This window comes from Gymnoscopelus microlampas, assembly GCF_963454915.1.
Source record: "Gymnoscopelus microlampas genome assembly, chromosome: 5".
Lineage (NCBI taxonomy): Eukaryota > Metazoa > Chordata > Actinopteri > Myctophiformes > Myctophidae > Gymnoscopelus > Gymnoscopelus microlampas.
In genome coordinates, this window is record NC_139942.1 from 39036558 (window position 1) to 39064497 (window position 27940).

The following is a 27940-nucleotide window of genomic DNA, read 5'->3' on the forward strand; positions in this document are numbered from 1 at the left end:
CACACACACACACACACACACACACACACACACACACACACACACACACACACACACACACACACACACACACACACACACAGAGAGAGAGAGCCGTGATTGACAGGTGGCCCCACCACGTGATTGCCACATGGATGTGTGTATTGCCAGTGTGACATTCCAACTATTGTCAGAGGACTATTGACAACATTTCCAACATTCTATTCTAGGGTGCACCAGCTCAGTGCCATAACTGTGTGCATAATGAGCGGCAGGACAGATGATCACAATTCCAGCGAGTTCTAATTTATATCTTGGCTCTTTTTAGATGATTCTGTGGTCAGTGTGTCGTTCACTGAGGCTCACAGTGGAGCTGGGAACGAGGACTCATTAAGTTGACAGATTAGGTCCTGTTCTTGCTCATCAGGGGGGGGGCATCCGATTCTCATTGGCACTTTGAAGCGTGAAGTCAAGTGGCCGCTGAATGAATCCCGACTGCATGTGGCCGTAAAAACACTGACGAAAGAAGACTTAAAGTCGGGTGTTTTAACTGTGATGGCAGAGGGAACTGAGAACGATTCCATCCCGGATTTGAAAGAGCTGGAGAGCAAGCTGGGGATGAAGACGCCGGAGAGCCTTCTGATGTGGATGAGGGACGCAGCTCAACACCAAGAAGATCCCTGGAGTTCAGATGATGTGGACAGAGACAGAGTGGATCATCATCACAACGCCAACGTCGCTGACAGCTTCTGCGACAAGATCAGACAGTTGAAACTGGAGATGGTAAAGATTTGCACTGTTTTCATAATAGTCGTTATTTTAGGGTGGGCGGTTTCTCTATACAAAACAATAGCCTACAGTATACCCGCTAATCTGTTTGTGTGATCTCACAAGCGTGTGTGTGCGTGCGTGCGTGCGTGCGTGCGTGCGTGCGTGCGTGTGTGTGTGTGTGTGTGTGTGTGCCTTCTCTCTGTCCCTGCTGGTGACTTCGCAAAGTTCCGTGACCTTTAACCTCTCTGACCCGGCCCAGTGTGTGTGTGTGTGTGTGTGTGTGTGTGTGTGTGTGTGTGTGTGTCTACAGTTTGAGTCTTATATTTTTACACTACAGTAACTCATACAACTCGTTCTAGTTTGTTGTGGATTTTGTCACCTGAATGTTTATTATTATGATAGACAATGACAGCGGTTTCAACACTCCTCCTCAGCTGTCTTTCCCTCATTCACTTCCATTCATTTTACACATTCCAACTCTGAATACCTCTGTTCAGTTCATCTGTGTCTAGCTATCCTGCTGCTGTCACCTTTTACTTCATCATCATCATCATCATCACCCATCAGTCTTCTCACTCTTGTGGGGCCACAGCCACACACACAGACAATTTTGTATTAAAAAGGTCTTATAAGTAATTCAATTGTAACTTTATAAATGTGCATATACCCTGTATACACTTATACTGTAAGTTGGTTTGTTTACTGTTGAGTGAGAAAACAATGTTGCACATTAAAGGACGATATCACCCATTTTCAACCTAACTTCATATACTGTAGTTGGTCCTCACTAATGATCATTATTTCATGGTACCATTTTTGTCTACCCCGTCTGTGTCACAGAGAAGGGCTGTGGACAGTACAGAAACCCGCCTTAATGAAAAAATAAATAGAAAATAAATTAAATCCTTTATAATAAAAAAAAACATACCTAATGATGATGTCACTAGTAAGCGGGTTTCTGAAGTGTCCACAGCCTCCTCTATGAGACACAGAAGAAAATTGTACCATTTTATCATGAGCATCAGTGAGGACGAATTGTATGAATATAGGTTGAAAATGGGTGAAGACGTCCTTTAAGCTACTGTAATCATCACGGGACCCCCCAAATTGTTTGGGAACCACTGGTCTAACTAATCCACCCTGACATACTCCTTCCGTTCCCGCCCCTGCAGACCTGCTTGCGTTCTGCCGACGTGAGGATCCTGCGGCAGCTGGTTGCGGTGCACGAGGGCATTGAGGCCGTGCGCTGGATGATGGAGGAACGCGGCGCCCTGGCCAGCCGTAGCAGCAGTCTCACAGGCAGTCTGAGCAGCCTGGTCACCATCGAGGGGCTTGGACCTTCTATGTCCCCCTGCAGGTATCCAACATTTCCTTTACTCATACTGTAGTTTGTGTCTGAGTATAGCTTAGTTGGTAGAGATCTCGCCTTCGGATCACAAGTTCATGGGTTTGATCCAGAACTTATCGTATGAAGTCCTGGGAGCTATATAGAGCGTGCCAACGCGTCGTCACCACGGGGGGCGTTGGCATTGGGCGTGGCATTGGGCAATGTTAAGTCAACCTGGTTTTTACCCCTCAAAAATGTCCACTGCTACCAAAAGACACTTGTTGACGCCCCTTTCAGGGATTTTGGCACGCTCTATAGGTGTGGCGCTCCACCTAGGCAATCCACCTCTCAGAGGTCTAGCGCAGTGGTTTTCAACCCTTTTCACATCAAGGCCCATTATTTATTCGGCATCTGAGTCACGGACCACCATTTGATGAGATTTAGACTCTCAGACCCTCCAAGACTTAGAATATTTTGTTATCGTTGGATAAGATTTTGTCCACAATTCCATGCTGTATTGATGTTGGTACCAATAGGAGAGACAACAGGCAAACGTTGATCAAAATGACAATTTAAGTTAATTAATTAATTAAGTAATGCAAATGTTTAACAATAATTTAACTCTTGAAAGTGTAAAATGAAACCAAATGGACCCGTAAGGGTCCATTTGGTTTCATTTTACACTCTCAAGAATTAATTAAAGATCTATAAGGATCAATTTGGTGACCAACTCTCCATCATTTAGCTGGGGACCACCTGGAACCCCCTCAAGGACTACTGGTGGTCCCAGGACCACTGGTCTAGTGCATTGTAACAGGTATAGCTCCTGCGTCCTCGGCTGATACCGACAATAAGCCTCTCCGGCCTATTAACTGTAGTAAAAACCTGGGTGTTAATTTAAGTCTGAGAGAGTGTAAAAAAAGGATGTTCATTGTCAGGGTTAAATTAATGCTGAGGATATTACTGTGCAGGTTTCCACAGTTTATTTAATTACATTTGAATTACAGTGGTCACTTTCTCAAAAGGCTTGAGGCTATTAGTCAACACTAAAAGGATATTTGATTAAGAAACAATACAACAATTTGTAAAATATAATTAAACTATGAAACATTGTAGAGTTGCCACAAAATCAATCAAAAAATACTGATAACATACATAATTAGATTTGTTGTTGTTGATCAATGTCACAAATTAAAGGGATTCACTCAGAAGACCACAGATCATCTCCTGTTATAAGTAGATCACTTTGATATTTGTTACACTGACCTAGAAAAGACAAACTAGATATCTTCTTTTTATTTGAGATGTATTTTTGGAGAACTATTAAAGTTTTGTTTACGATTCCCTGTGCACTGACACGACATGACATTATCCTTATGAGGTCCTAAAGTCTAATATAACACTTACCATAGCATTGCAATGTAAAACTCTCTTTCAGTTAACCACCTTCCATGATTATTGGGGCAATTATATCGATATTATGCAGTGGTGGAAAGTAACTAGGTACATTTACTCAAGTACTGTACTTAAGTACAACTTTGAGGTACTTTTACTTTACTGGAGTATTTCCAATTTTCAATACTTTTTACTTCTACTCCACTATACATCTCAGAGGCAAAAATATTGTACTTTTACTCCACTACAATTATTTGAAAACTGTAGTTACTACTTAGTTACTACTTACTATTATTACATTATAAAACATACATTAACCACTTCGGCCCTATTTTAAACCTAGGCTATTTGAAAATAACCGATCTACAAGCTCGTAAAACCTATTAATATTTGCCCTGGCAGGGAGAGCCCCAGTCCGACCAGCCAGCTGGATCCAGATGACACCGCTGTGTGTGAGGAATGTACAGAAGAAGAGTTTGACTGCGACAACAATGATCTCTCAAACTGTGCTGAGAGCTACTTTGACACGCTGAGCCGTGAATCTGCGGAAGCGAGGCCTGCTAGTCCTTCTTCAGCCTCCACTCCACGTTTCTCCATGAGGGACGGGCACAGTCACACGTGGTCAAGCACCAGTCCTGGCACTGCCAGCAGTCTGGCTAGTGCCACGCCGCTGAAGCTGCAGGACTCTGGTGCAACGACACAGGACTTCAAAAGCAGCTCTGAGCCAGTCAGGAAAGCCTTGGTCAGGGCCGCGTCTTCCAGGACTGCCAGGAAGGCGACGAACAATTCCCCAAACCAGGGTCAAACCCACCATGGTCTCCCCGAGGAGAGCCCCAGAGCCTGTAAGGACGATCTGAGGGAGGAGGAGAAGAACGCGCCCAGTAGAGAGGAACTTCTGCTGGGCTATGATGCTCAATGGCGCTGGGTGGAGTCCCAAGATGATGTGACATTTTTATGAGATTCCATAATGGCATAATGCACAATTTGAATTGACTGATGATGATCCTTGGGTTTGGCAGTTCAGTTCAAATGCCAGTGACTGCAGCGGGCCTTGCAGTCTATGAAGCGTTTAGACATGAATTAGATCCTACATCCGAATACAGCTCTCTGCACAGCTGTACTGTACGTACAGTATGGTTCTTGGTTCTGGTGATAGAAAATAGGCCTATATTTATAACTTTTGCTAAAGGGAATACTGTACTGCACACCATGAAGCTGGGATGCTTTATGTCTTCACTTCATGTGACGAAGAGTGATGAAATGTGTCTCATTAGGATGATATACACACCATTTAATGCTGCATGGTGCATTTAAAGTCACCGTTTACTGCTCAGTTGGACGGAAGTGAAGATATCACTGAAATGCTGTTTAGATTTTCATCTGTTGGGTCATGGTTCTCTCATTCTGTGTATTTAAAGCCACCAAGAAAGATGGTGTTGTAATTGTTTGTTTATGTACACATAATTTGCCCCATTATGGGCTTCACAGAAATGTGTAATAATCACTACTTTTGTGACAAAAACTTAGGGCTTCCAAAAATGATGCCATAGCCTACTGTGAATTACATTTGTGATGTAATGAGATGGTACATTGTAAATCATTTGCATTTTTGGTAATAAACTGCATAAAATGAATGCTGAGAGTGACTGAAAAAACTAATTATAGTGGAGTAAAAGTACAATATTTGCCTCTGAGATGTATGTCTTTCCCTTATACCAATGGTTCTCAACCTTTTCAACCTTTTAAACTGGGGACCCCCTAAAATAATCATTGAACTGGGGACCTCCCACCCTGATAAGCATTTGGAATTGAGTTGAGGCATTATGTTTAGTTAGACTTGGTTCCACAGGTAAAAATAGCCGATCTACAAGCTCACAACGACACGCGTTGCGAGTCATTATGAGCTTGTAGATCGGCTATTTTCACAATTTTTGCTTCTTTGTTATATAATTTGACAATTTGGCCAATGTTTGACCATTTTTTATAGTATACTTTCTTGATTACTTTTGATGCAGTAATGCATGGTCTTATTTATTATTTATTTTATTAAAAAGGTCTGAAAAGCCCTTAAATTGTCACTTCAACTGTCATCTGGTGACCCCGCCCCCCCCCCCAATTGCGTGTCAATTGCGCCCTCTAGCGACGCCATGGGGCTTAGAGAAGATGGACGATCTTGGTTGCTAGGGAACAGCTTGTGTTAAAGTTTATTTACAGTGTGTCAGTCAGCTACTGATGTTTATAAACAAAACACTGCAACAGGAAGTAGGCTACACTTGCACACATTTTATTAGCTGCCAGCTACTGACGTTTATAAACACTGGAACGGGACATAAACTTGGACCCATTTCATTTGGAATGTTTATTTAAAGTTGACAAAATGTGAAAAGGTATTGTCAACACTACACCTCGCGTCACAAGGCTTGTGTCAACAGTGGTGAATAAGTACATTTACTCAAGTACTGTACTTATTTTACTTGAGTATATCCAATTTTCTATACTTTTACTCCATTACATCTCAGAGACAAATATTCTACTTTTACTCTCCTATAATTATTTGAAAACTTTAGTTACTACCGTTTACTTTTGTTTTTGTATTTGTTTTTGATTATTACAAAACATACAGTAACAACTTCAACCCTATACATACTCTGGCTATTTGAAAATAGTCGATCTACATGCTCACATGCGTTGTGAGCTATAATTGGCTATTTTCAAAAGATTTTTTATAAACTTTATACATTTGAAAACTTGTGAAATAGGACATTCTGCATAATCAGTACTTAACTACTTTTGTAGCCTACTTTCAAGTACATTTTGATACAAATACTTTAATACTTTTACTCAAGTACATTGTGAATACCTGACTTTTACTTGTAACAGAGTAAAAATAAATGTTATTTTTCCGCCACTGTATGTGATTGATTGATTGATGGTTTGATTAATTGATGTACTTTATTTAGTAAGACATAGGAGCAACAGTACATGGAAGTACAAATTCACAATACAAGGTCTACTAAACTGGAAGGCTCATAAAACACTAAGCTTGTTTAAAATGTGATGCCCAGCACACAAATCATGATGACATAAGAGACAGACAGATATACACTACTATACAGAACGTCATACAATCAGCTTACAGGTTACTGGTATGAAAAGTAAAAAAAATATGTACAAGAGAAAAAAAGAGGAAAAGTTCGGGGTGGGGGGGAGGGGCTTGGTGGGGGTTAGGTTAAGACTTTGACAGGGGACATTTTTTAATTGCAGCCTCCTGAAGGTGTTTCTTTAGGGCAGTTTTGAAAGTGAGTAGGGTTTTACACTCCTTTACTCCGTTGTCAACACTTTTTTTCCACAAATCTTTATTTATAACACTCATGACATACAATACAATACAATACAATACAATACAAACACAAACAAAGATAATACAACAATACAACAACATCAGAGCCAGGGGGATTTACTAACAGAAAACATTAAAGAGTGAACACAAATGGACAGTTCTTGCAGCTTTCTTATTTTTTTGTCATAAACAGTTTTAAATGTACTGCTTGGCTTCCATCTCAAACACAATGAAAGAGGGTTTGGAAAACACCCTGCCAGTGTCAACCATTAACCATTAACTCTATGGTGTCAACACACCCACACGCTGTTCTGACGTCACATACTGGAACCATACCAGGAAGTGTTCGGCTAGGTCAAGTATTTGCATTTGCCCCAGCAGCTTAGCGTTGCCATATCCGCTTATTATAAGCGGCTTTGGGCTTTTTTTCTGTAAAGTTGCTTGTAAAAATTGGTAGTTGCGGGTTGCAGTTTTTTGGGCTTGTTTCTAAAGTGTACTTGCTTATTTAGGCTTGCTTCCTATTTTTTTTAAATTATTATTTCAACCAGTGCTTCTCAAATATTTTCATGAACATGTTTTCTGCCAGGGAGCATTTGTGTTGTTAGAATGTTTCAAAAACACATATATTCAAATATTCCACATTTTATTGCAAGAGTATAAACAAGCCACACTGTGCTTTCTTGGGTTTAAACTCCTCTTAACATCCCTGTGCTTGTCTTTGCAAATTGTTAATAAAGTATTCCTCAATCAATCAATCAATCAATCAATCAATCAATCAATCAATCAATCAATCAATCAATCAATCAATCAATCAATCAAGCAAGCAATCAATCAATCAACCAATCAATCAATGTGACCTAAGATGCTTCTTTTGGACTAGTTTTCCTAGACATGGTTGCTTGTTTCTCTCGCGAAACCTGGCAACACTGCATGACACAGTACACACACACACACACACACACACATACATACTGTAACACCTGCCTCTATAGATGTTATTGTCTCAGAAACATGTAGCTGTTCATAAAACCACAGTGGAAATATGGAGCTACATGTTGTACGTAGTGTGCTGTTTATTGCTCTGACCGTGGGGACGTTAGGAGACGGTAAGTCTGTCTGGAACGTTACTGCATGAAGGTCTCTATTTATATTAGCATGTGCGCTAACTTGACAGCTATAGGTAGCTTTAGTTAAACGCCTGTGTGTGTCGACGACAGAAGGAAGGAAGAGGTTGTTTGGGATGTCCTTTATGTGCGTACGTGTCTACAGTCTAACTAGCCCTAGAATGTCTGTGATCTTACATACATTTCATTTATTTGCTTGGTACACAAAGGAAATAACAGTAACTCTGTGGTAATATAACTAGAATTGTTTGAAAACGTTACTAGTTACTTTGTAGATTTGTATTATTATTACCAACCATGCATTAACCACTTCAGCCCTACATGTTGATTGATTGAATACTTTATTAGCAACAAGGTCTGCTAAGAGGATTTTAAACCCAAGAAAGCACTATGGCTTGTTTCCATTGGGGTCCATTGCACACATATACTTTGGCTATTTGAATAAAGTAGATCTACTTGTACATCCTCTGTTTTCAAATGATTGGTTATACATTTGGGGAAACTTGTGAAATTGGACATTCTACATAATGAGTACTTTCTACTTTTGGCTCTTCAAGTACATTTTTGATACCAATACTTTTGTACTTTTACTCAAGTAAATATTGAGCACCAGACTTTTTACTTGTAACAGCCCTATTTCTACATCGCAGTACACAAAGGTAGTAATAACAGTAACACAGGGAAAATATAACTAGACTGCACACACACATGGACACAATGTAAATATGCATACACACATGTTAAGAGATATTTTGGTATTTTTATATTTTTAGATATATTAGAACATGCTTAAACATACGACAATTGAGGTCTAATATTTCTACAATTGCTGCAAAACCTGTATATCCAGTCATTCTGGGGCATAAACAAGAATAGAAGTTGAAGGATAAATTAAGTCTGATAATGATGTACCATATGCATGCTCACATCATGTATACTTTACATTACGTAAGACCATTTTTCAAATATTTAGTTTTTTAACATTTTGGACAAAATAGCCAATTTCACATTGAGGTGCCCAGATGTCCCTAGTGCCCACCTATCCTGTATCCCCTTTTATGTACATACAATATGATACAGTGTCTATAGTCTAATGTTCCTAAGTGTTGTTACCCGTGCTTGGTACACAGAGGTAGTAATTACTGTGGTAATAACCGTACTGCACACACACATGCACACAATGTAAATATGCATACACATGTCAAGAGATATTTTACACACATTGCACACGTCGCAGATTTTTGTTGATCTTGTTTGTATCATAATGATAATAATTATTATTATTATTATAATTATTATGTACTGTATACTCAGTCAGTTTACCCACGGATTGTTATTATATTGTATAGCATTTATCATTTATACATGAATACAGTTGCATTAAACCCTGACTCTCAAGTACTTGCTATTTCTTATTATCATCTTACAATAGTTCCTCCTAAATCTGGAGCATTGAGCTGTATCTGTTACAAATGCGTTTATTTTAGCGAAGTCCATCCATTGAGACCAAGTTCTCTTTTGCAATGGATCACTGCATACACAAAAAGGAACAGAATACAATTTTATTTTATTTCTTGCAAGTGTGCATAAGTTATTTTATATATTATATAGATTGCATAAGATTTTCCCTGATGTATCCCCCCTTTGCAATAGATGTAAGGAGACACATGGATCATTGGCACATTCTTTTTGGTCATTTAAACAATTTACTAGATTTTGGAATAGTGTATTTAAATCTTTTTCTAACGCATTTGAGAAGAACTGGGAACCTAGTCCTCTGGTTGCTATTCTCGGTGTAACAAGTGTTTTAAATGGGGTAAATACGTTTGAATCTCAAGCTATTTCTCTGGGTATGGTTGTAGCAAAAAAAATATTCTCCTTAACTGGAAGTTAGTCTAGTATGTACCAACATAATGAGATCTGGATAAGAGAGTTTATGAATGTGTTGCATTTGGAAAAGCTGAGCTTTTCAAACAATAATAAGAATCACATTTTTACTCAAATTTGGAATCTTGTAATAGAGTTTTTCATGAGAAATGAACAAACAGTGTAAATTATAGTATATTGCTGTATATACAGTATGTAACCTTCCCATTATTAATGCTGAAGTCTGGATATGTTGTGATTATGAACCTACATGACTGTGATATGAGATATACAATATATGAATGTTGTGTTGTGTTTTGAGTGTTTTTTATTGAAAAAACAAACAAAACAAATATGGAGAAGAAAAAGGAATAAAAGAAATCACATTTTACACAACATGAATCACCCACAGATACACACAATTCATAATCAAGAGAAAATACTATTATCTGCTATTGTCATCTTAAGTTAAGTATACAGTTATAGGGCTAAAGTGGCTAATGTAAACACATAACTGAGCTCTGTCACGCTATAATATAATAAATACAGGGTGTTTTGTTTGTTGTGTGTGTGGTTTCAGATGGACAGGTGACCTTGGTGTCAGAAGTGTCATCTAAGCCGGCACAGAAGCTGTCTCGGTACAGCTGGTTCGGCAGTGTGAGGTTGCAGAGGTTCCACATCCCTGAGGACGCGGTGGTCGCCCGCTGGCTGTTCTCTGTGACCAAAGGCACCGGGTTCCACTGTGGGCAGCACAACGTGAGCATGTGAGTTTACTGACAGTTCCACCTGGCTGCCATCGTTTCTTCTTTCTCGCTTTGATTTCCTCCAGACCAGTGGTTCTCAAACGATTTAATTTCAAGGACCCCCATAACTCTTGAGAGTGTACAAAATGGAACCAAATGGACCACTCTCAGAGTTACAGACCTGTAAGTAGGCATGGGACGATAATCGTTATTATCGTTTATCGTGATAAAAGTATAAGTACCACTTAAACCCTCTATACTTGATAAAACGGACCTGTAAAGAGCGCATTGGTACTGTACACAAATCGATTCGCCAAAAATTTTGCAGCGCGTTGTGAGCTTGTAGATCGGCTATTTTTGGCGAACGTCCCCCCCAGAATAGGGTTGCTGCCTGGGGGTTCAAGTGGTTAACAAAAGTGGCATTTTAAGTTGTAAGCATATTTTGATTATTAATAATTGATTGTTAATCACAATTATTTTTGCCACAACAATCGTGACGTGTAATTTTCATATGGGATTGGTCCCATCCCTACCTGACCTTGAGGGTCCCTGGAACCCACTTTGAGAACCGCTGCTCCAGACTGTTTCTTTGCTAGATCTCTTTGCCAGCCAGTCGAATTAAACCCAAACGGCGCAGGAACTAATACAGTATATATAATTGCATCCAATTAATTAAATCTGGCATGTGAGACGGAGTAGAAGAGACACGTAAGAAATTATACAAAAGTAAACTCACTCTTGCCACTCTGGGTGTGACCCATGACTTTTATAATTGTTGTTGATCTAAGATAAGATATCGCACCAGAGGAGTCAGAGCGCAGCGGTAACAAAACGTTTATTTAGACAGAGTAGAAGAGCATGATTCATCTATGAACTTGCGGGAGCTTCAGTAGTACGGTGTGTGGCCTGGACCTTATCTGTCAACTGGGCATGAATAGGTGCTGATTTTGGGCATGGGCGAGGGCGCAATGCGACACGTTGTGAGCTAGTAGATTGCCTGATTGAGCTGGTATATCGGTTATTTTCGCTAATGGTTGTACGGAGTATATAGGGCTTAAGTTGGTGACATTGTAGGGGAGTAAGACATTTTACAACGCTACCCTAACAAGACCAGGAGACCTGGTTCTGCCAGACCCGGAATAAGTACTAAGTTCACATGACGTGTCAGCCTGTGTCTTTGCCCATGTATGGACGAAAGGGGGACTTCACATGACGTGTCAGCCTGTGTCTATGCCCATGTATGGACGAAAGGGGGACTTCACATGACGTGTCAGCCTGTGTATGCCCATATATGGACGAAAGGGGGACAGACTTTTATGGCTGGGGCCTAAGGACAAAGTGACCATGCCCATATATGGAGAAAACAGGTACAAAGCCTCATGTAAGCCAGACCCCCTGTGCTGTCGGGGGTCCTTGAGGTGGTCTTTAGCGAAATTATTGATAGTTAGGAACCAAATGGACCCCTACCGGTCTGTCTAACGCTGAGAGTGTACAAATACGGGTCCATTTGGTTCCAATTGTACACACTTATGGAGTTATTGGGGTCCGTGGCCTAATGCATAGTTTCATACCAAACCGGGGCTCCTTGAAATTCAGCAGTTTGAGCACCACCGCCCCAAATAAACATTTCCTTTACTCATTGTGTATTGTGTGTGTGTGTTTTCCAGTCATATGCGATGGGGTGCTCCTCCGGTCATAAACCCGGTGGGCACAGTGTTTCCCAACACCACGCTGTGGAGCCCCGCCTTCTCTCTGTCCCTGCTGGTGACTTCGCAAAGTTCCGTGACCTTTAACCTCTCTGACCCAACCCCCGGGGACTGGTACGTCGCCGCCCACTTGCCGGAAGACGACGGGAGGATTGAACAGAAGGTGTGTGTGTGTGTGTGTGTGTGTGTGTGTGTGTGTGTGTGTGTGTGTGTGTGTGTGTGTGTGTGTGTGTGTGTGTGTGTGTGTGTGTGTGTGTGTGTGTGTGTGTGTGTGTGTGTGTGTGTGTGTGTGTGTGTGTGTTGCACTGCATCACTGCTCTTTATTACTTTCTGACAGTGGTGGAAAAAGTACTCAAATGTTTAAGGTATCAATACTGCATTGTAGAAGTACTCTGTTACAAGTAAAAGTCCGGAATTAAAAAATGACTTGAGTGAAAGTACAAAAGTATTGGTATCAAAATGTACTTAAAGTACCACAAGTATTAAAATATTTGAAAATAGACTAGGTATAAAACAGGGCTAAAGTGGTTAATGTATGTTTTATAATAATGTAATAATTTATACCTGCAAAGTAACTAGTAACTAAAGTTTTCAAATAATTGTGGTGGAGTAAAAGTACAATATTTGCCTCTGAGATGTAGTGGAGTAGAAGTAAAAGTTTAGACAATTGGAAATACTCCAGTAAAGTATAAGTACCTCAAAATTGTACTTAAGTGCTGTACTTGAGTAAATGTACTTAGTTACTTTACACCACTGCTTTCTGAAGGGACTCCAGATATTGAAAAGCAAATGGAATTTCACTCAATTTACAAATTAGAAAGTGCAATATTGGAATAAGCAGAACCCTAGTCAACCGGCAATATAATACATGTACTGTACATATTTGTCTAAGATTATTATAGTTCGCTCTGCCTTTGTGAAATATGCTGCCCTGCTGCCAATGGAGTTGTCCATGTTTGCAATTGGTCATATGCTGCAAACACCGGCCCTTTTTGTTGAACCAAAAAGGCCAGATGGCTAGATTGGGTAATGTTAAGTTGACCTAACGAGTTGATAACAACCATTGTGTTAGCGCTTAGCGTGATTGTGGTTGTCAGGGCTAGTGAAGCCAGATAATGAAAAGATATCCTGGCTACGTTGAATTAGCTTTGTAGTACAGGCCTCTGGGTGTCACAGTTTAGGAACGGCAGTGATAATGAATGATAGTGTTATAGTGAATCATAGTGTGAGACAGCCATAGTGTGATTACAGTATGTCTCACTATGATTCATTATCACTGATAGTGAATCATAGTGACTTAGTGAGACAGCAAACTGAACTTGGCAATAAAACCCACATTTGGCTGCAACCTGTCCCACAGCAGCAGTGTTGCCAGATTCTGTGAGAGAAACAAGCAACCGGGTCTAGGAAAACAAGCCCAAAAGAAGCGACGATGGGCCACATGAGCACTTTAAACATATGCATCAGCTATTTGAAAATAGCAGATCTACAAGCTCACAACGCGTCGCGATGCGACGCGTTGTGAGCTTGTAGATCTGCTATTTTCAAATAAAATCTTGTGGGGGGAAATTATAATAAGCAGATCTGGCAACACTGTCCCACAGCAACAGTGTGAACAGGTTATCTTGGCTCGACCACATTCCACACAGGCTGACGCTGCAGAGAAGGCAAGAGGAGTGTGACCACAGCACAGTGATGATGTATTTATTTATGCACAACGAGGATAATTAAAAACAACTCGTTTTGTCTCTTTCAGGGGTTTCCATCGTGCACATACTTCCTGTTGCCTCAGCTGTCAGTCAGGAGAGCTGTTGACACGCCCATCCTACAGCAGGCCACGCCTCTCCTCCAGACCGCAGCCCCCGACAGTCCTGCACGCCTCAAGTAAGTGTGTGTGTGTGTGTGTGTGTGTGTGTGTGTGTGTGTGTGTGTGTGTGTGTGTGTGTGTGTGTGTGTGTGTGTGTGTGTGTGTGTGTGTGTGTGTGTGTGTGTGTGTGTGTGTGTGTGTGTGTGTGTGTGTGTGTGTGTGTGTGTGTGTGAGAGAGAGCGAGCTGGAAGGCAGGAGAGTGTCAATAATAGGCCATTTTTACATTGTCAAGAGTTAAATTAGGACTGAGGATTGTTACTGTGTGTGTACTGTGTACATACCAGTACTGGGGTTATTTACTGTGTGTACATGTTGAGGGGAAGTTTAAACAAAGGCGAGTTGAAAACAGGGGTTTTAACATAACTTCATCCCTGGTCAGGGTATTTACATTTTTACTCTCGACCTACTTAGCCTATGCAAAAATACATTGCAAACATCGGTATACAGTAGAGAGTCTGACGCTCTCTCTGCCAAGTTTCAACATTCCATTTCATTGCAATTTGTATCTTACCGCCATGAGGAAGAAAGAGAGATTTCCAGCTTCTAATCTATAGCCTGTATGTAGGTGGTCCAACCAGCCCCTCCATGTCAAACCTACTACTCTACAAGCTTGTAGATTGGATATTTTTGCTATCTTTGACATGTAGTGACAAGTGGTTAAGCCTGTCTATGGGTTTTATAACTATTTATCCAATGAAAAGTATTAACTAGAGCTTTTCACTAAATAATTACATTGACTCCTTTGGAACACAGGTTATATTTTATATTTCCTGAAAAGTAACAGTTTTGGCCATACAAGGTCTCCACCTGACAGTGACCATTATGGTAAATACCTCCCATCAGTCAGCTGACTTGAGAGATATTCACTCTCCATGGTGCTGACCTCTCTCCCCAGGTCTCTGCTGCCCCTGGTGGCCCAGAGTGATATTCCACAGGTTTAGGTTTAGTTCCACTGTTTAGTCAATTTTAATCTACCCATTGTGTGCTTTCTCCGTTAGGTAATTTAATTAATGCAGCTAATAATTCTGATATTTTCAAGGAAAAAGTATTGTATATAGTTATATAGGAGTGCTGATGATATACTTTACTTCCCAAAAGGGAAATGCACAATGTCGCCAGCATTGAAACATACAAATAGAGATCTTAAAATGACAAAACATACTTAATAAAAGTATCATTATCGTCATTATACTCAAAAGTCAAAGTATCGCAACTAAATGTACTACAGATTTGTTATGTTAGCAACAGTTAAGCCAACTATAGATCTCTCCCTAAAGAGGAATTTTGTCCAGAGCGCCTCCTCATAAGTTGTCACTCAAAACCGTTTACAGAGGCTCTGGGCATTTGTCATCTTTAGCAAGCTAACACTCACAAGCTATAACACTGTGACAGCTATTTCCAAGGGGAGCGAACAAGACGGGTCGAGAGCTGACTGTGTGTGTGTGTGTGTGTGTGTCGCTGGTGAGCAAGAGAAATGCCGGTTGATTTTATTGTTCCACTCGGCAGAGATAAGCAGAGTCATAAGGGAAATGGCAATATGGCATGGCTGGTATCGGTAGTTTCAAATATTCAGAATCAATATGTATTGAAACATGTACAAGTGACAACACAAAAAAACTATAGTTTTTGCTCCGTACACTAGAAGGATGAATGCCCGCTTAAAGAGTGGGTATTGACAGCAACTACTGTGCACATTCTGTGTGTTCCAGGTCGTTCGTGCCACAGTTCGCCTCGTCTCTCTCCGTCTCCGTGAGTGACTGCTCGTGGTCGGGGGAGCCGGGGGAGGAGCCAGGGAGCACTGCTGCTTGTCCACTGGTCCTGAGCCTCGGCTCCGCCTCCGCGAAGGCGGGCGTGGTGACGGTGAACTGCTCCGCCGCCGCCGGTTGCTCGGCAACCCTCTCGGCCCCGCCCTGGAACACCTGGATACGAGTCGTCGTGGAGAGCGCCGTCCGCGACAACCGCACCGTCGCCTTCAACGTCACGTCGATCTATTCAGGTGAGCTGTGGGACGTAATCAAAACTAGCAGATATACAAGCTCATAGCTTCTATTTCTGTTTTGTTTTTTTGTATTAGTCGTGAAAATGTGTTCAAATCTTTTAACCCATTGAGACCTGGAACTGTCTCATTTTTAGATTTGAGCCAAAAAGCATTATTTTACACTTTGGGCTATTCAAAAATAGCAGATATACAAGCTCATAGCGCGGCACCGAGTGCCGCGCTATGAGCTTGTAGATCTGCTATTTTTGAAAAATCGTGAAAATGTGTGCAAATCTTTGAATATATATATTTTTCAAGCGAACATTTTTAACTCAAATCTTTGCTTCTGGGGGTCCCTGGAACAAAATATTTTTATGGGGGTCCGTGGTCAAATACATATAATTTTGGGGGTCCTTGAGATGAAAAAGATTGAGCACCACTGATAGAGAAACATACGTTTTTCAGAAAACTGTTGGGATTTAGGAGACATGTAGAATCGGCTTCAGGTCTCAATGGGTTAATCTATATGTTTTTTAAAGCGAACATTTTTAACTCAAATCTTTGCTTCATGGGGATTCTTCAAATGTCTTCTAAATCTTCTAAAACTTTTTTTTAAAAAACGTATGTTGCTATAATCATAATAATTAGTGGTTCTCAAACTTTTTTTATGTCAAGGACCACCAAAAATGATACGTATTTGGCACCGACCCCCCCCCCCCCCCCCCCCCCATCTCAAAATATTGTTCCAGGGACCCCTTGTAGATCTGTAGATCTGTTATTTTTGAATAGCTAAAGAAATCTAAAAATGACACAGATGCGTTCCCGGATTGAATGGGATAATAGAATACCGAAGTCCTGACGTCACTCCCACTACCCCTGGGTCACTCACAGCTTTATATTTTCTCTTGAAAATCACATAGAGAAATCTTAGATTGCGTCATACTGTATAAGAACTGTGTTCCAAAAATAAACAAACCACCCGGTGATTTTGTCAGGTATGTTTACATTTGATAACATCTGTGTTGGTAGATTTTTATTTCTTAACCTTTGGATAAATTAGTACCTTTTCAACGTCAGTTGATGCTTCATATCCATATGAATAAAATCGGCCTGCTGATTTGTTTATTTCTGGAACACAGTTCTTATATGACGCGATCTAAGATTCCCCTATAGGATTTTCAAGAAAAAATAACGTTGTGACCCAGGGGGATAGCGCCCTCTAGCGGCAGTAATGTCAGACTTCGGTGCTCTAGTCTATAGGGCTGGGCGATATGACTTCAAATCAATATTCAAACGATTAGTTCAAACTTTTGCCTCGATTACGATTAATGCACGATTATTTAAGATTACCGGTAAATAAAATATAGTGAAAAATAACAGATATTTTTTAAATTATTATTATTGGGCATTTCTGTCTGGCAGAACAAATGTGACACAGAGAAAATAATACCTGGGCACTTCAGGAGATACTGCCCAAAGTAAATATACTGGAGCACTGGACTGGTCTGCACGCGTTTATTATTATTTTTGCAGGGGTGACTGACGTTTCGACTTGCGTCTCACAGAGTTTTGACTCTTGAGGAAGACGCAAGTCAAAACGTCAGTCAAAGTCAGAGGCCTTGAATAAAAAGGGGGAAAACAACCAGTGGCAAAAAATATACAATAGCAAAGAAATCTCCTTTAAAATTAGGATTATTTCCTTTTTATGATTTTATGATTTTACATTTAGTAGTCAAGGTTAATATATTTTATTAGGTTGCACTTTCAGTGGCAAATCATGGTTTAAAACAAAAATGCTATTTAAATATGCAAATAATAAGGAAAAACAAACCTAAATTTGGTAAAGCCATGATGATTCTAGACAGAGGAGGCACATATAGCAACATAAGTTGCTATTCAAAGAAATGTAGGGATCACTTTGATCCCTTAATTATTTTGAGTTTTCATGAACTGTGTACCGTACATACTCCTAACAAAAACTGATCAAAAGAATTAAGGGATCAAAGTTCATTATTTTGAGCAGTGTGTATATAACCCTTAGGATTTAGAACAGTGCCGTGCTGCCATCTTGTACATCTGCTATTTTTAAAGATGTTTTTGTGTTAATAACGTTGACATTTTTTACACAAATGTTGCACCAGGGACAAAGGGGTCCCTGGTACAAAGCATTTTCAGATGGGGGTCCGCGGCCAAATAAATATACATTTTGGGCTCCTTAGTTGGCACGGAAACGTTTGAGAACTACCGATTTTAGAAGGCATTTTGTAGAATCAGCCTCAGGTTTGAATGCATCTATCTTTACCTCCTCGTCTCTCTCCCAGTGGGCTGTAAGCCGAAGAGCGTGGGCCTGGCGGGGGGCGATGACTTCAGCAAGATCCAGCGCAACAGCAGCAGCAGCAGCAGCGGCGGTGGCAACGCCACTTCACCTGGCAACGGCTCGGCGATCGCCACCGAGGAGGTGGCCACTGTTAGCAACGCTTCATCATCATCATCCAGGTAGGCCCACTGTCACATAATTACATCATCGTCTAACCCATTAAGACCTGGGGCGATTCTTAAAAAAAATCTAAATCCTAACAGTTTTTTGAAAAAAATATAAAAATATTTTTTCACGATTTTTGAATAGCCAAAGAAATCGAAAGTGACACAGATGCGTTCCAGGTATTAATGGGCTAATCGCAATTATTTGAGATAATCGCAATCATTTTTTGCATAATCGTCATAATCGTTTCCATGTTGAAACATTTTCACACATCTTCAAATAAAAAAAAAAAGAAGAAATAGCAGATCTACAAGCTTACGTGATGCGTAAGATTGTAGATCAGCTATTTCTGCTATTTTTACATGTGTGAAATTATATATAATATGTCAATAATTGATTTGTTTATTTCGGTTATTTGTCATATCTGGCCTGTGCAATGTTTGATTACGAAGCGTAAAAGGCAAACAGAAATATATTTTTAATTCATATTATGTTCCAATGTTCGATGGCCAAACACACAATTAACTCTGTGTTTCACGTGTTTTTGAAAAAAATAGAAAAAAACTTTTTTTAGAACCAAAGATATCATTATCTGAAGATTTGCAGCTCCATCCACTCCTTGTTTAACTTATAACTGAAAAAGGCTGTATCTCGCTTCCTAAGCACCTTTTTTTTACTTAAAAAAAAAAAAAAAAATCGTACTGGCCAGAAATAGCCAGAAATAATTCTGGCACTCAAGTTAGTTAAATCGTTAATCGCAATTATTCTGGTGACAATTAATCGTCGAATCTTAAATCTGTAATGGTGACAGCCCTACGCCCAGGCCATCGTCGTCCCCTCCTCCTCCACCGTTGTCGGGGTGCGTGTGGAGCGTCCCGGTGCTCGCGGAGGAGCTGGACGTGCTGTCGCTGCGCTACACCCCGGTGGACGGGCCCAACGTCAGCGTGGCGCGCACCAACCCCACCCTCCTCTCCTACCCCGTGGGCACTCACTCCACTGGCGGCACGCTCAACCTCCAGCTCACCCTCAACACCGTGAGTATCACTGACTATCTACAGCAGTGGTTTTCAACCTTTTTCATGCCAAGGACCCCCTAAATTGATATACATTTGGACGCGGACCACCATCTGAAAACATTTTGTTCCAGGGACCCCCAGAAGCAAAGATTTGAGTTAAAAATGTTGCTGTAAAATATATATATATATATTCAACGATATGCACACATTTTCAAGATTTTTCAAAAATAGCAGATCTACAAGCTGATAGCGCGGCACTCGGTGCCGCGCTATGAGCTTGTATATCTGCTATTTTTGAATAGCCTAAGCCCTAAGTCGTTAAAATGATTCTGACGCTATGATAACTAATTTCGCTGGGGACCCCCTGGTGCTCCCTCAAGGACCACTGGTTGTCCCCGGACCACAGGTTGAAAACCACTGATCTACAGTATATGCACAAACTCTAGTAGGTGCTGCTGAGCTGTTTCACGCTGATCCCTGCCAACTTTGCAAAATGTACTTAAAAGTACCAAAAGTAGAAAGTGCTCATTATGCAGAATGTCCCATTTCAAGTTCCAAATTTTTAAAAGTTTTAAAATGTATAAAAATCTTTCAAAAATAGCAGATCTACACGTAGGGCTGAAGTGGTTAATGTGTGTTTTTGTAATAATACAAAGTAACTACTAACTCATTTTATAATAATTGTAGTGGAGTAAAAGTACAATATTTGCCTCTAAGATGTAGTGGAGTAGAAGTAAAAGTACTGAAAACTGAAAAAAAAAAAAAACGTAAGTAGAGTACTTGAGTAAATGTTACTTTACACCACTGCAACCGTGTGTGTGTGTGTGTGTGTGTATGCAGACTAACGTTACTCTGGGGAACAGCAGCAGTGTGGTGGCCTGTCTCACTCCCTGGGCTCCTGTCCTCGTCCTCAACAATTCTGAGCCCTGCCAAACAGGTGACAGCAGACTAGAAACATTATAAATTAAATGAATCTGATTATTATTATTATTATTATTATTATAGTATATATGTTTTTTATCTGATAGTCTGTGTGTCACATAGACACTTTGCCGTAGGCTTGCCGATCTCTTATGCTGGCGTTATATCTCAACCAATACTTATCGCAACCAATAACATCACTGCTGGAGAGGTCCTCTGCATTCTATTAGCGACCTCTGCAAGCTACAGTACAGTCACTATGCAGCAGGAGTTCTGACATAATGAAACCAGTCAATGCAGAGTGATTTAATTTCACTGGCAAATACAGATTTTCGACAGTGAAAGACATTTGAAATAGGGATGGGCAATATTATCGATATCGCGATATATCGCGATATTTTATTTCGCGATACTGTATCGATACTCCAGAATCGATTTCTTTGAAGATTTTTTTTTTTTTTATATACAGGCTACAGGCTTTATGAAAAACATTCAAAGAACCTATCATAGATCTGCAGCTACTCAATATGTAGTGTATATATATATATATACAATATGTAGTTGTGATATATGTATATATCGCAATATGTATCGTATCGCAATATATCGTATTGTGACCCAAGTATCGTGATGCGTATCGTAATATAATCGTATCGTGACCCAAGTATCGTGAAACGTATCGTATCGTGAGATTGTTGCCAATACCCATCCCTAATTTGAAATACATGGGGGAAATATATGAATGTCACCTATTGGCTTTATCAGGTTTGGGCCCATTTTGTACTCAAACAACCAGTGGCACAAGATTAGAAAGCCCATTTAGACCTGTTGTTAGGGCTGTCACGATGAAAAGATTTACTACTACTTGACGATTCGTTGTCCTACAAATAATTGCGATTAACAATTTAATTGTGTTTTTGTCATCGATAATTGGAACATATGAATTACAATTCTGTTTGGCTTTTAGGCTTCATAATAAAAAATTGCAAACTAGCAGATATGACAAAATAATTGTGATCATCTCAAATAATTGCAATTAGAGGATTAGTAGCGTTTGTGTGACGCTGTAGTATGATCAAGTAGGCCGTAAATTTACACAAAACACAATAAGTGAAAATATGGAGATGAGAGGTTTCTGCCCCGACACATGTACAAATAATATTTGAGCCTGACGAAAGGCATATTATGCATGTTATCAATACACAATCAATCAAAAGCCTGTCACAGCTAGCCTGTCTGACCGTTGTGTTGCATGTTTAGCTCTGTTCCCAGGCTACAGTGTGCGTGTGAACACCAGCAATCCCAAGGCAGAGGTCAGGCTGCCTTTCCCCCAGTCAGCAACCTGGTACCTCACCCTGCAGCTCACCTGCAACAGGTAACACACACACACACACACGCACGCACGTTACAAAGAAATACATTGTTGTAACTTTACTCTGTTTACATGTAACTTGGAATTGACTTGGAATTTGATTACATTTTGTTGTCTTCCTGTGTTATTTAGACCAGTGCTTCTCAAACTTTTTCATGCCAGGGACCCCCAAATTGATATATATTTGGCCGCGGACCCCCATCTGAAAATATGTTGTGCCAGGGACTCCCAGAAGCAAAGATTTATTTTAAAATGTTCTCTTTAAAATAAATATATTCAAAGATTTGCACGAATCTTCAATATTTTTCAAAAATAGCAGATCTACAAGCTCATAGCGCGGCACTCGGTGCCGCGCTATGAGCTTGTAGATCTGCTATTTTTGAATAGCCAAAGTATAAAAGGTTAAAGTGGTTAGAATTATTGTGATGCTATCACATTTTGCTGGGGACCCCCTGGAACCCCCTCAAGGACCCCTGGGGGTCCCCGGACCCCACATTGAGAACCAAGGATTTAGACAGGTTCATTTGTTGACCTGGCATCCTATGTACATTTTATTTATTGTTTTGATTATTTTAATGTTTAGACTGAAGTCGCTCTGGATTAAGCATGCTAAATGCCTGAATTGTAATGTGTGTGTGTGTGTCTGTGTGTGTGTGTCTGTGTGTGTGTGTGTCTGTGTGCGTGTCTGTGTGCGCGCGTCCTGGCCTCCCAGCAGTGACTGTGGTAATGTCTCTGTGGTTTCTGTGGAGCCTGAAGTGTCTATCAGCGCCTGTGTGGACGACTGTGGGGTGTATGGAGAATGTAGACTCCTTAGATCCTACACCTACCTCTATGCTGCCTGCGCCTGCAAGGCCGGTAGGACACACACAACAAAGAAATTGCACAGGGCAGATATGACAAATAACTTAAATATACGAAGAAATGACTGACATATTTAATCATTTTATACTCGAATGTAAAAATAGCGTGTTGCATGCTGTGAGCTTGTAGATGGCTAATTTCTGCCCCGAGGTTTCTGCCCCGACAGCAACTGTGTGTGTGTGTGTGTGTGTGTGTGTGTGTGTGTGTGTGTGTGTGTGTGTGTGTGTGTGTGTGTGTGTGTGTGTGTGTGTGTGTGTGTGTGTGTGTGTGTGTGTGTGTGTGTGTGTGTGTGTGTGTGTGTGTGTGTGTGTGTGTGTGTGTGTGTGCAGGTTGGAGTGGGTGGGGCTGTACTGATGACCGGTCAGCTCTGTCGGTGGGTCGGCAGGTGACGGCCGCCGTGCTGCTCACCATCAGCAACCTCATGTTCATACCGGCCACCGTGGTGGCCATCAGACGCTGCTACATCACCGAGGCCTCCGTCTACATCTTCACCATGTTCTTCTCCACGGTAACACACACACACGCACATACACGCTAGGACAGGGGTTTTCAACCTTTTTTGCGTCAAGGACCCCCAAATTGACACATATTAGCCCAGGGACCACCAATTGAAAAGATATGCCAGGGACTCAACCATTTTGATTTCTTGGGGGTCCCAGTCTACACTGTGTCCTCATCATCAGTGTTCATTTAACTCTGAGAGTGTACAAATGGAACCAAATGGACCTGTTAGGGTCCATTTGGTTCCATTTGTACACTCTCAGAGTTACAGACTAAGGGTCCATTTGGTTCCTAACTTAATTTGGCTGGGGACCCCCTGGAAACCCCTCAAGTCCCCGGACCACTGGTTGAGAACCACTGCGCTAGGACATTCACAAATGCTGATTTTTAGTATTCGACTGATTTATAGTATTGCAAATGAGGGTAAACCTCAATGCTCTTTTTGAGAATAAATAAAGGGTTTCTTTTAACCTTATAACCAGGGGTGCACATAACTGGTGCGCAGGTGCGCATGCGCACCCAAAATAAAAAATGCGCACCACATCAGGCGACGCGAGGCGCTTTTGCGCACCAACAGCTGGGACAGGAATTTCCAAGCTTTTATTTTTTAGCAAAAATAAAAAATAAAAGCCTGGAGATCGAGGCTAGGAATTTACTTCCTGAAGCCACACTCACACAATCACTCTAAAGCACCCGTCGGCCCCATGTACAGCCATTATAGGCACAGGGGTAGAGATATGACTCGCGTCGCCTCGCATCGCCTTGCATTGCCTTGCTGCGTGCACGCAGCCAGCAGCGGCTGTTAGAGGCACTCGTCACCGATGATGAACGCACCGTAATGGTGCAAAATATGCCGTGAACGTCCCAGTCTGGCGGATAAAATCAGCGCAGCAGCACAGGGCACCAACCTTGGGGGCTTTATCTAACAGCGTAAAAAAAAACGGCGAAAATCGGCGGAATTTAGAAGCAGAGCGTCCTTTTTTTCTCCCCCCCCCCCCCCCCCCGTTGACAAAACTGTCCGGGCTGAACCCCCCCCCCCCCCCCCCCCCGGCGCCATGCGCACCAAGTCACATGTCCAGGTGCTCTTCTGCGTACCAGACCTAAAAAGTTATGTGCACCCCTGCTTATAACCAATTTTAGCCTTACATACCTCGTAACAAAAATATCCAATCTTTCAGATAATTAATGATAATGACAACTTTTGATTTTTCTTTTCTATTTAAAAAAAAGTTTCTTTACATTTTTGGAAAACTTTGTAACATGTTGAAAATGTATTATAATGTATTGAAAAGTATTTGCTCATAATGACATCCCAAAATAGGGACACAGAGTTGAAAGTGGTTAATGCAGCTGTGTACGTCATATGAAGTTACGTTGATGGGCGGGAAAAAGAGAAATATTGGTGCTCAAATGGGTTTCAAAACAATAGAAGCATGTGTTTTAGTAGTAGTAGTAGTAGCGTTTTAAATGCGGAAGTCTTGCAATCCCAGATTTGACCACCAGGTGACGGCAGCTACACTGTTCTATAGACCCTCCAGAAAAACGTGGGCAAAAATCCTTGATTATGCAGGCTAAAACTCTTGATTATGCGGGCTAAAATCCTTGATTTTGTGATGAAATATGTGGGTTTTTTGAAAATGTATGCGGTGAAATTGCGGGAAGTTGCGAAATATGTGAAAAATTGCGAAATATGCGATGCAAAGCGCATTTTATGCCATGCGATGCGCATATTATGCCATACGATGCGGCCTTTTTGAAAAAAGTTACGCCCGCATAATTATGCGCCATTTTGCTGATTATGCGGTTAATTCTGCGATCGCATAATCGCATTTTTCTGGAGGGTCTAGTTCTACCGCGGTTCTGGGGGCTTGGATATATGCTGCATATATCTGTATACAGACATATGAAGGACTAAAACCATAGACATATAAAGGTAGACGCCTCCTCTGGCTCTGAAGCGTATGTATGAAGCGTCTGTATCCGCTTCTGGGGGGGCAGAGGAAATTTCCGTGTGCGTCACAGAAAGGGGCGTTCAGTAGGCCAATCAGAGGCAGGTGGGGGCGGGGCAACTAGATTCTGACAAGTCCTGGAAAAGACGCGCTGTGGTTGGCCAGTAGTCAACACGCTGTGATTGGCCAGTGCCCCCCCCCCCCCGGCCACCATACCAAGCACGTCGCTCCAATGAACTGCAGAGGCCAATGAGGTATCTAGGTTTCTATATCTGTGACTAAAACACCCTGCAGTACCGGGTCAAGCCTTTCTGATGCACTTGTCTCTCCATACCTCCATACTTGTAGTTCTACCATGCCTGTGACCAGCCAGGAGTTGCTGCTTTGTGCATAATGGACTACGATACCCTACAGTACTGTGACTTCTTGGGCTCGGTCTCGTCCTTCTGGGTCACCATCCTCTGCATGGCCCGCCTCCCAGAGACACAAAAACATGTAAGACAACAACTTGCAACAAATAAGCCGCACGCACGCACACACACACACACACACACACACACACACACACACACACACACACACACACACACACACACACACACACACACAAATAAACATTGCATCACTGTTCATTGTTAGCTTGAAAATCATTTATTTGCAATGAAGTGTGAATTTAACTATTCATTTAAAGGGGCTACACCATGAATTTCATTTTTTTTTTTTGGATTTTTAGTATTTTTTGGGCTCCCCAGTGTCTCTTGTACCCAAATTTTTTTTTTTTTTTAACATTCAGTCATTCATGCTCATTTCATGGATTTCGTGAATGGGCGTGTCTGAACAGGCCATTTCAGAATGGCTGTGCAAGTGATGTCACTTGCACTGATTTTGCATTGACGATGGCCAGACAGAATTGCTCAGTAGCTCCCCCCTGCCCAATAGGACGTTTTGGTATTGCAGCTGAAAAAGCTTGGAATGACAGACAGTCAGATTGTGAGAAAAAATATCTGGATGTTTTTTAGGCTTACAACCTGTTTAAAACGTATTAGGGGGCAATATTTATATATAATATATTTTTTTTAAATTCATGGTGTAGCCCCTTTAAGGAAACTCTGTCTGTCGGTCTGAACAAGTCTTTCTCCTCAGTGGGTAGAGCAATCGATCTGAACTTTCACACAAGAATTGACCGTTAGCCTATGAAGAAATATGAATTAATTTGATCTCTTCTCTGTGTTTGCGTGTGTGTGTAGGTTATGTTCATGTTAGGTGCTCTGCTGATAGCCATGTCCTTGCAGTTGGACCGCAGGGGTCTGTGGAACATGTTGGGCCCCATCCTCTTTGCCTCTCTAACCATGGCCTCTACCTGGGTAAGTCTACATACAGGTATAGAGCAGTGGTTCTCAACCCGTGGGTTGGGACCCCCCAGGGTCACATGAATTTGGGTTGGGTCCCCAGATGACAGTGAAGTGACAATTTAAGGACTTTTAAGACCTTTTTTAATACCTGAAAGAAAAAAGTCCATTAATGCATCAAAAGTAATCCACAAACTACACTATTAAAAACTGATCAAACAAATAATATAAGAGAGGCAAAAATGTATGCGAGGCGTTATGAGCTTGTAGATTGGATATTTTCACAATATTTATCTGTGGAACAGAGTCAAACTAAATGCCTCAACTCCTACAATTTCAAGTGCTTGTCAGGGTGGGGGGTCCACAGTTCAGATATGATTATTTTGGGGGGTCATGGCCTGAAAAGGTTGAGAACTGACACTTAATGTTTTTTTTTTGTTGTCAGATTTCTACTTGATAATCTAGTTTATAATGATATATAGTGTATCCCAGAATGGCTAGCAGTTTTCCCCTCCCTGTACTGTATCTGTTAGTTGATGCAATGTGCGATGACATTTTAACCACTTAAGCCCCATTGTATCCTTCAGCTATTCAAAAACAGCTGATCTAGCTTGTAGCATGCATTGTGAAACATTTTGGGATGCCAGAGAAAGCCGACCAGGTGTTTTTTTTTTACCTTTCAACTCAGTTCTAGGTCTCTCCAACCGTTATTTATCGTCCAGAACATAAACCTGCTGTTATTCAAACCCCTGTGTGTCTGATGTCCCCTCCCCCCCGCCGGCAGGTATACAGGGGCGTGCGGCAGCGGCACTGCTACCCGCCGTCCTGGAAGCGCTGGATGCTCTTCCTCGTCCCCGGGTTGGTGTCGGCGCTGATCGGCGTGTGCGTGTACATCTTCGCCGAGACCGAGGACAACTACTACTACACGCACTCGCTGTGGCACGTGCTGGTGGCCGTCAGCATCGTGTTCCTCCTGCCGCCCAGGGAGAAGCACAGGGACTCGTGCGGGGGCTGGGTCCGAGGCTGGAGGTTCAGCTGGAGCCCGCAGATCTGCGGGTACACGCTCTGCCAGAGCAGCAAGGACGAGCTGTACACCGTCACATAGCAGAGGGCGCGTAGAACGTGACGTGTCGATCGATGCACATGACATGCCTCTTTCACCACTTCACCCATTGAGACCTGAGGCCATTCTTAAAAAAGATCTAAATCTCAACAGTTTCTGGAAAAAAAAAAAATTTTTCAAAAAAAGCAGATCTACAAGCTTGTAGCGCGGCACTCGGTGCCGCGCTATGAGCTTGTAGATCTGCTATTTTTGAATAGCCCAAAGAAATCTTAAAATGAGACGCAGATGCGTCCCTGATCTTAATGGGTTAAGACCTGAGGCGATTCTTAA

At 41.4% G+C, this 27940-nt stretch overlaps 2 protein-coding genes across 4 annotated transcripts; both read left to right on the top strand.

Moving 5' to 3' along the window:
• Positions 1-221: 221 nt before the first annotated feature.
• LOC311045649 (uncharacterized protein) lies at positions 222-5011 on the top strand. Its single transcript, XM_084057605.1, has 3 exons — positions 222-762; positions 1923-2107; positions 3875-5011. The coding sequence occupies exons 1-3, from the start codon at positions 535-537 to the stop codon at positions 4428-4430; spliced, it is 969 nt and encodes a 322-aa protein (XP_083913731.1). The 5' UTR covers positions 222-534; the 3' UTR covers positions 4431-5011.
• A 2750-nt stretch (positions 5012-7761) lies between these two features.
• On the top strand, positions 7762-27726 carry pgap6 (post-glycosylphosphatidylinositol attachment to proteins 6). Of its 3 annotated transcripts, XM_084058813.1 has the most exons (15): positions 7762-7918; positions 10383-10566; positions 12213-12414; positions 14008-14135; positions 15828-16114; positions 18418-18592; positions 19390-19612; positions 20435-20531; positions 20653-20763; positions 21776-21890; positions 22600-22742; positions 23078-23256; positions 25547-25693; positions 26446-26562; positions 27332-27726. In XM_084058813.1, the coding sequence occupies exons 1-15, from the start codon at positions 7855-7857 to the stop codon at positions 27650-27652; spliced, it is 2493 nt and encodes an 830-aa protein (XP_083914939.1). In that variant the 5' UTR covers positions 7762-7854; the 3' UTR covers positions 27653-27726. The 3 variants fall into 3 exon arrangements, with proteins under 3 accessions (XP_083914939.1, XP_083914940.1, XP_083914941.1); XM_084058814.1 differs by lacking the exon at positions 20653-20763; XM_084058815.1 differs by lacking the exon at positions 20653-20763 and having other exon boundaries at positions 22603-22742.
• The last annotated feature ends 214 nt before the right edge of the window (positions 27727-27940 follow it).

What these genes read in the sequence shown, in the direction of transcription:
- LOC311045649 (XM_084057605.1), top strand. Translation starts at nt 535, where the DNA reads ATGGCAGAGGGAACTGAGAACGATTCCATCCCGGATTTGAAAGAGCTG. An exon ending in GACAGTTGAAACTGGAGATG is followed by an intron (nt 763 to 1,922) that starts GTAAAGATTTGC and finishes CCGCCCCTGCAG; the next exon opens with ACCTGCTTGCGTTCTGCCGA. An exon ending in CCTTCTATGTCCCCCTGCAG is followed by an intron (nt 2,108 to 3,874) that starts GTATCCAACATT and finishes TTGCCCTGGCAG; the next exon opens with GGAGAGCCCCAGTCCGACCA.
- pgap6 (XM_084058813.1), top strand. Translation starts at nt 7,855, where the DNA reads ATGGAGCTACATGTTGTACGTAGTGTGCTGTTTATTGCTCTGACCGTG. An exon ending in GGGCAGCACAACGTGAGCAT is followed by an intron (nt 10,567 to 12,212) that starts GTGAGTTTACTG and finishes TGTGTTTTCCAG; the next exon opens with TCATATGCGATGGGGTGCTC. An exon ending in TCCCAGAGACACAAAAACAT is followed by an intron (nt 25,694 to 26,445) that starts GTAAGACAACAA and finishes GTGTGTGTGTAG; the next exon opens with GTTATGTTCATGTTAGGTGC.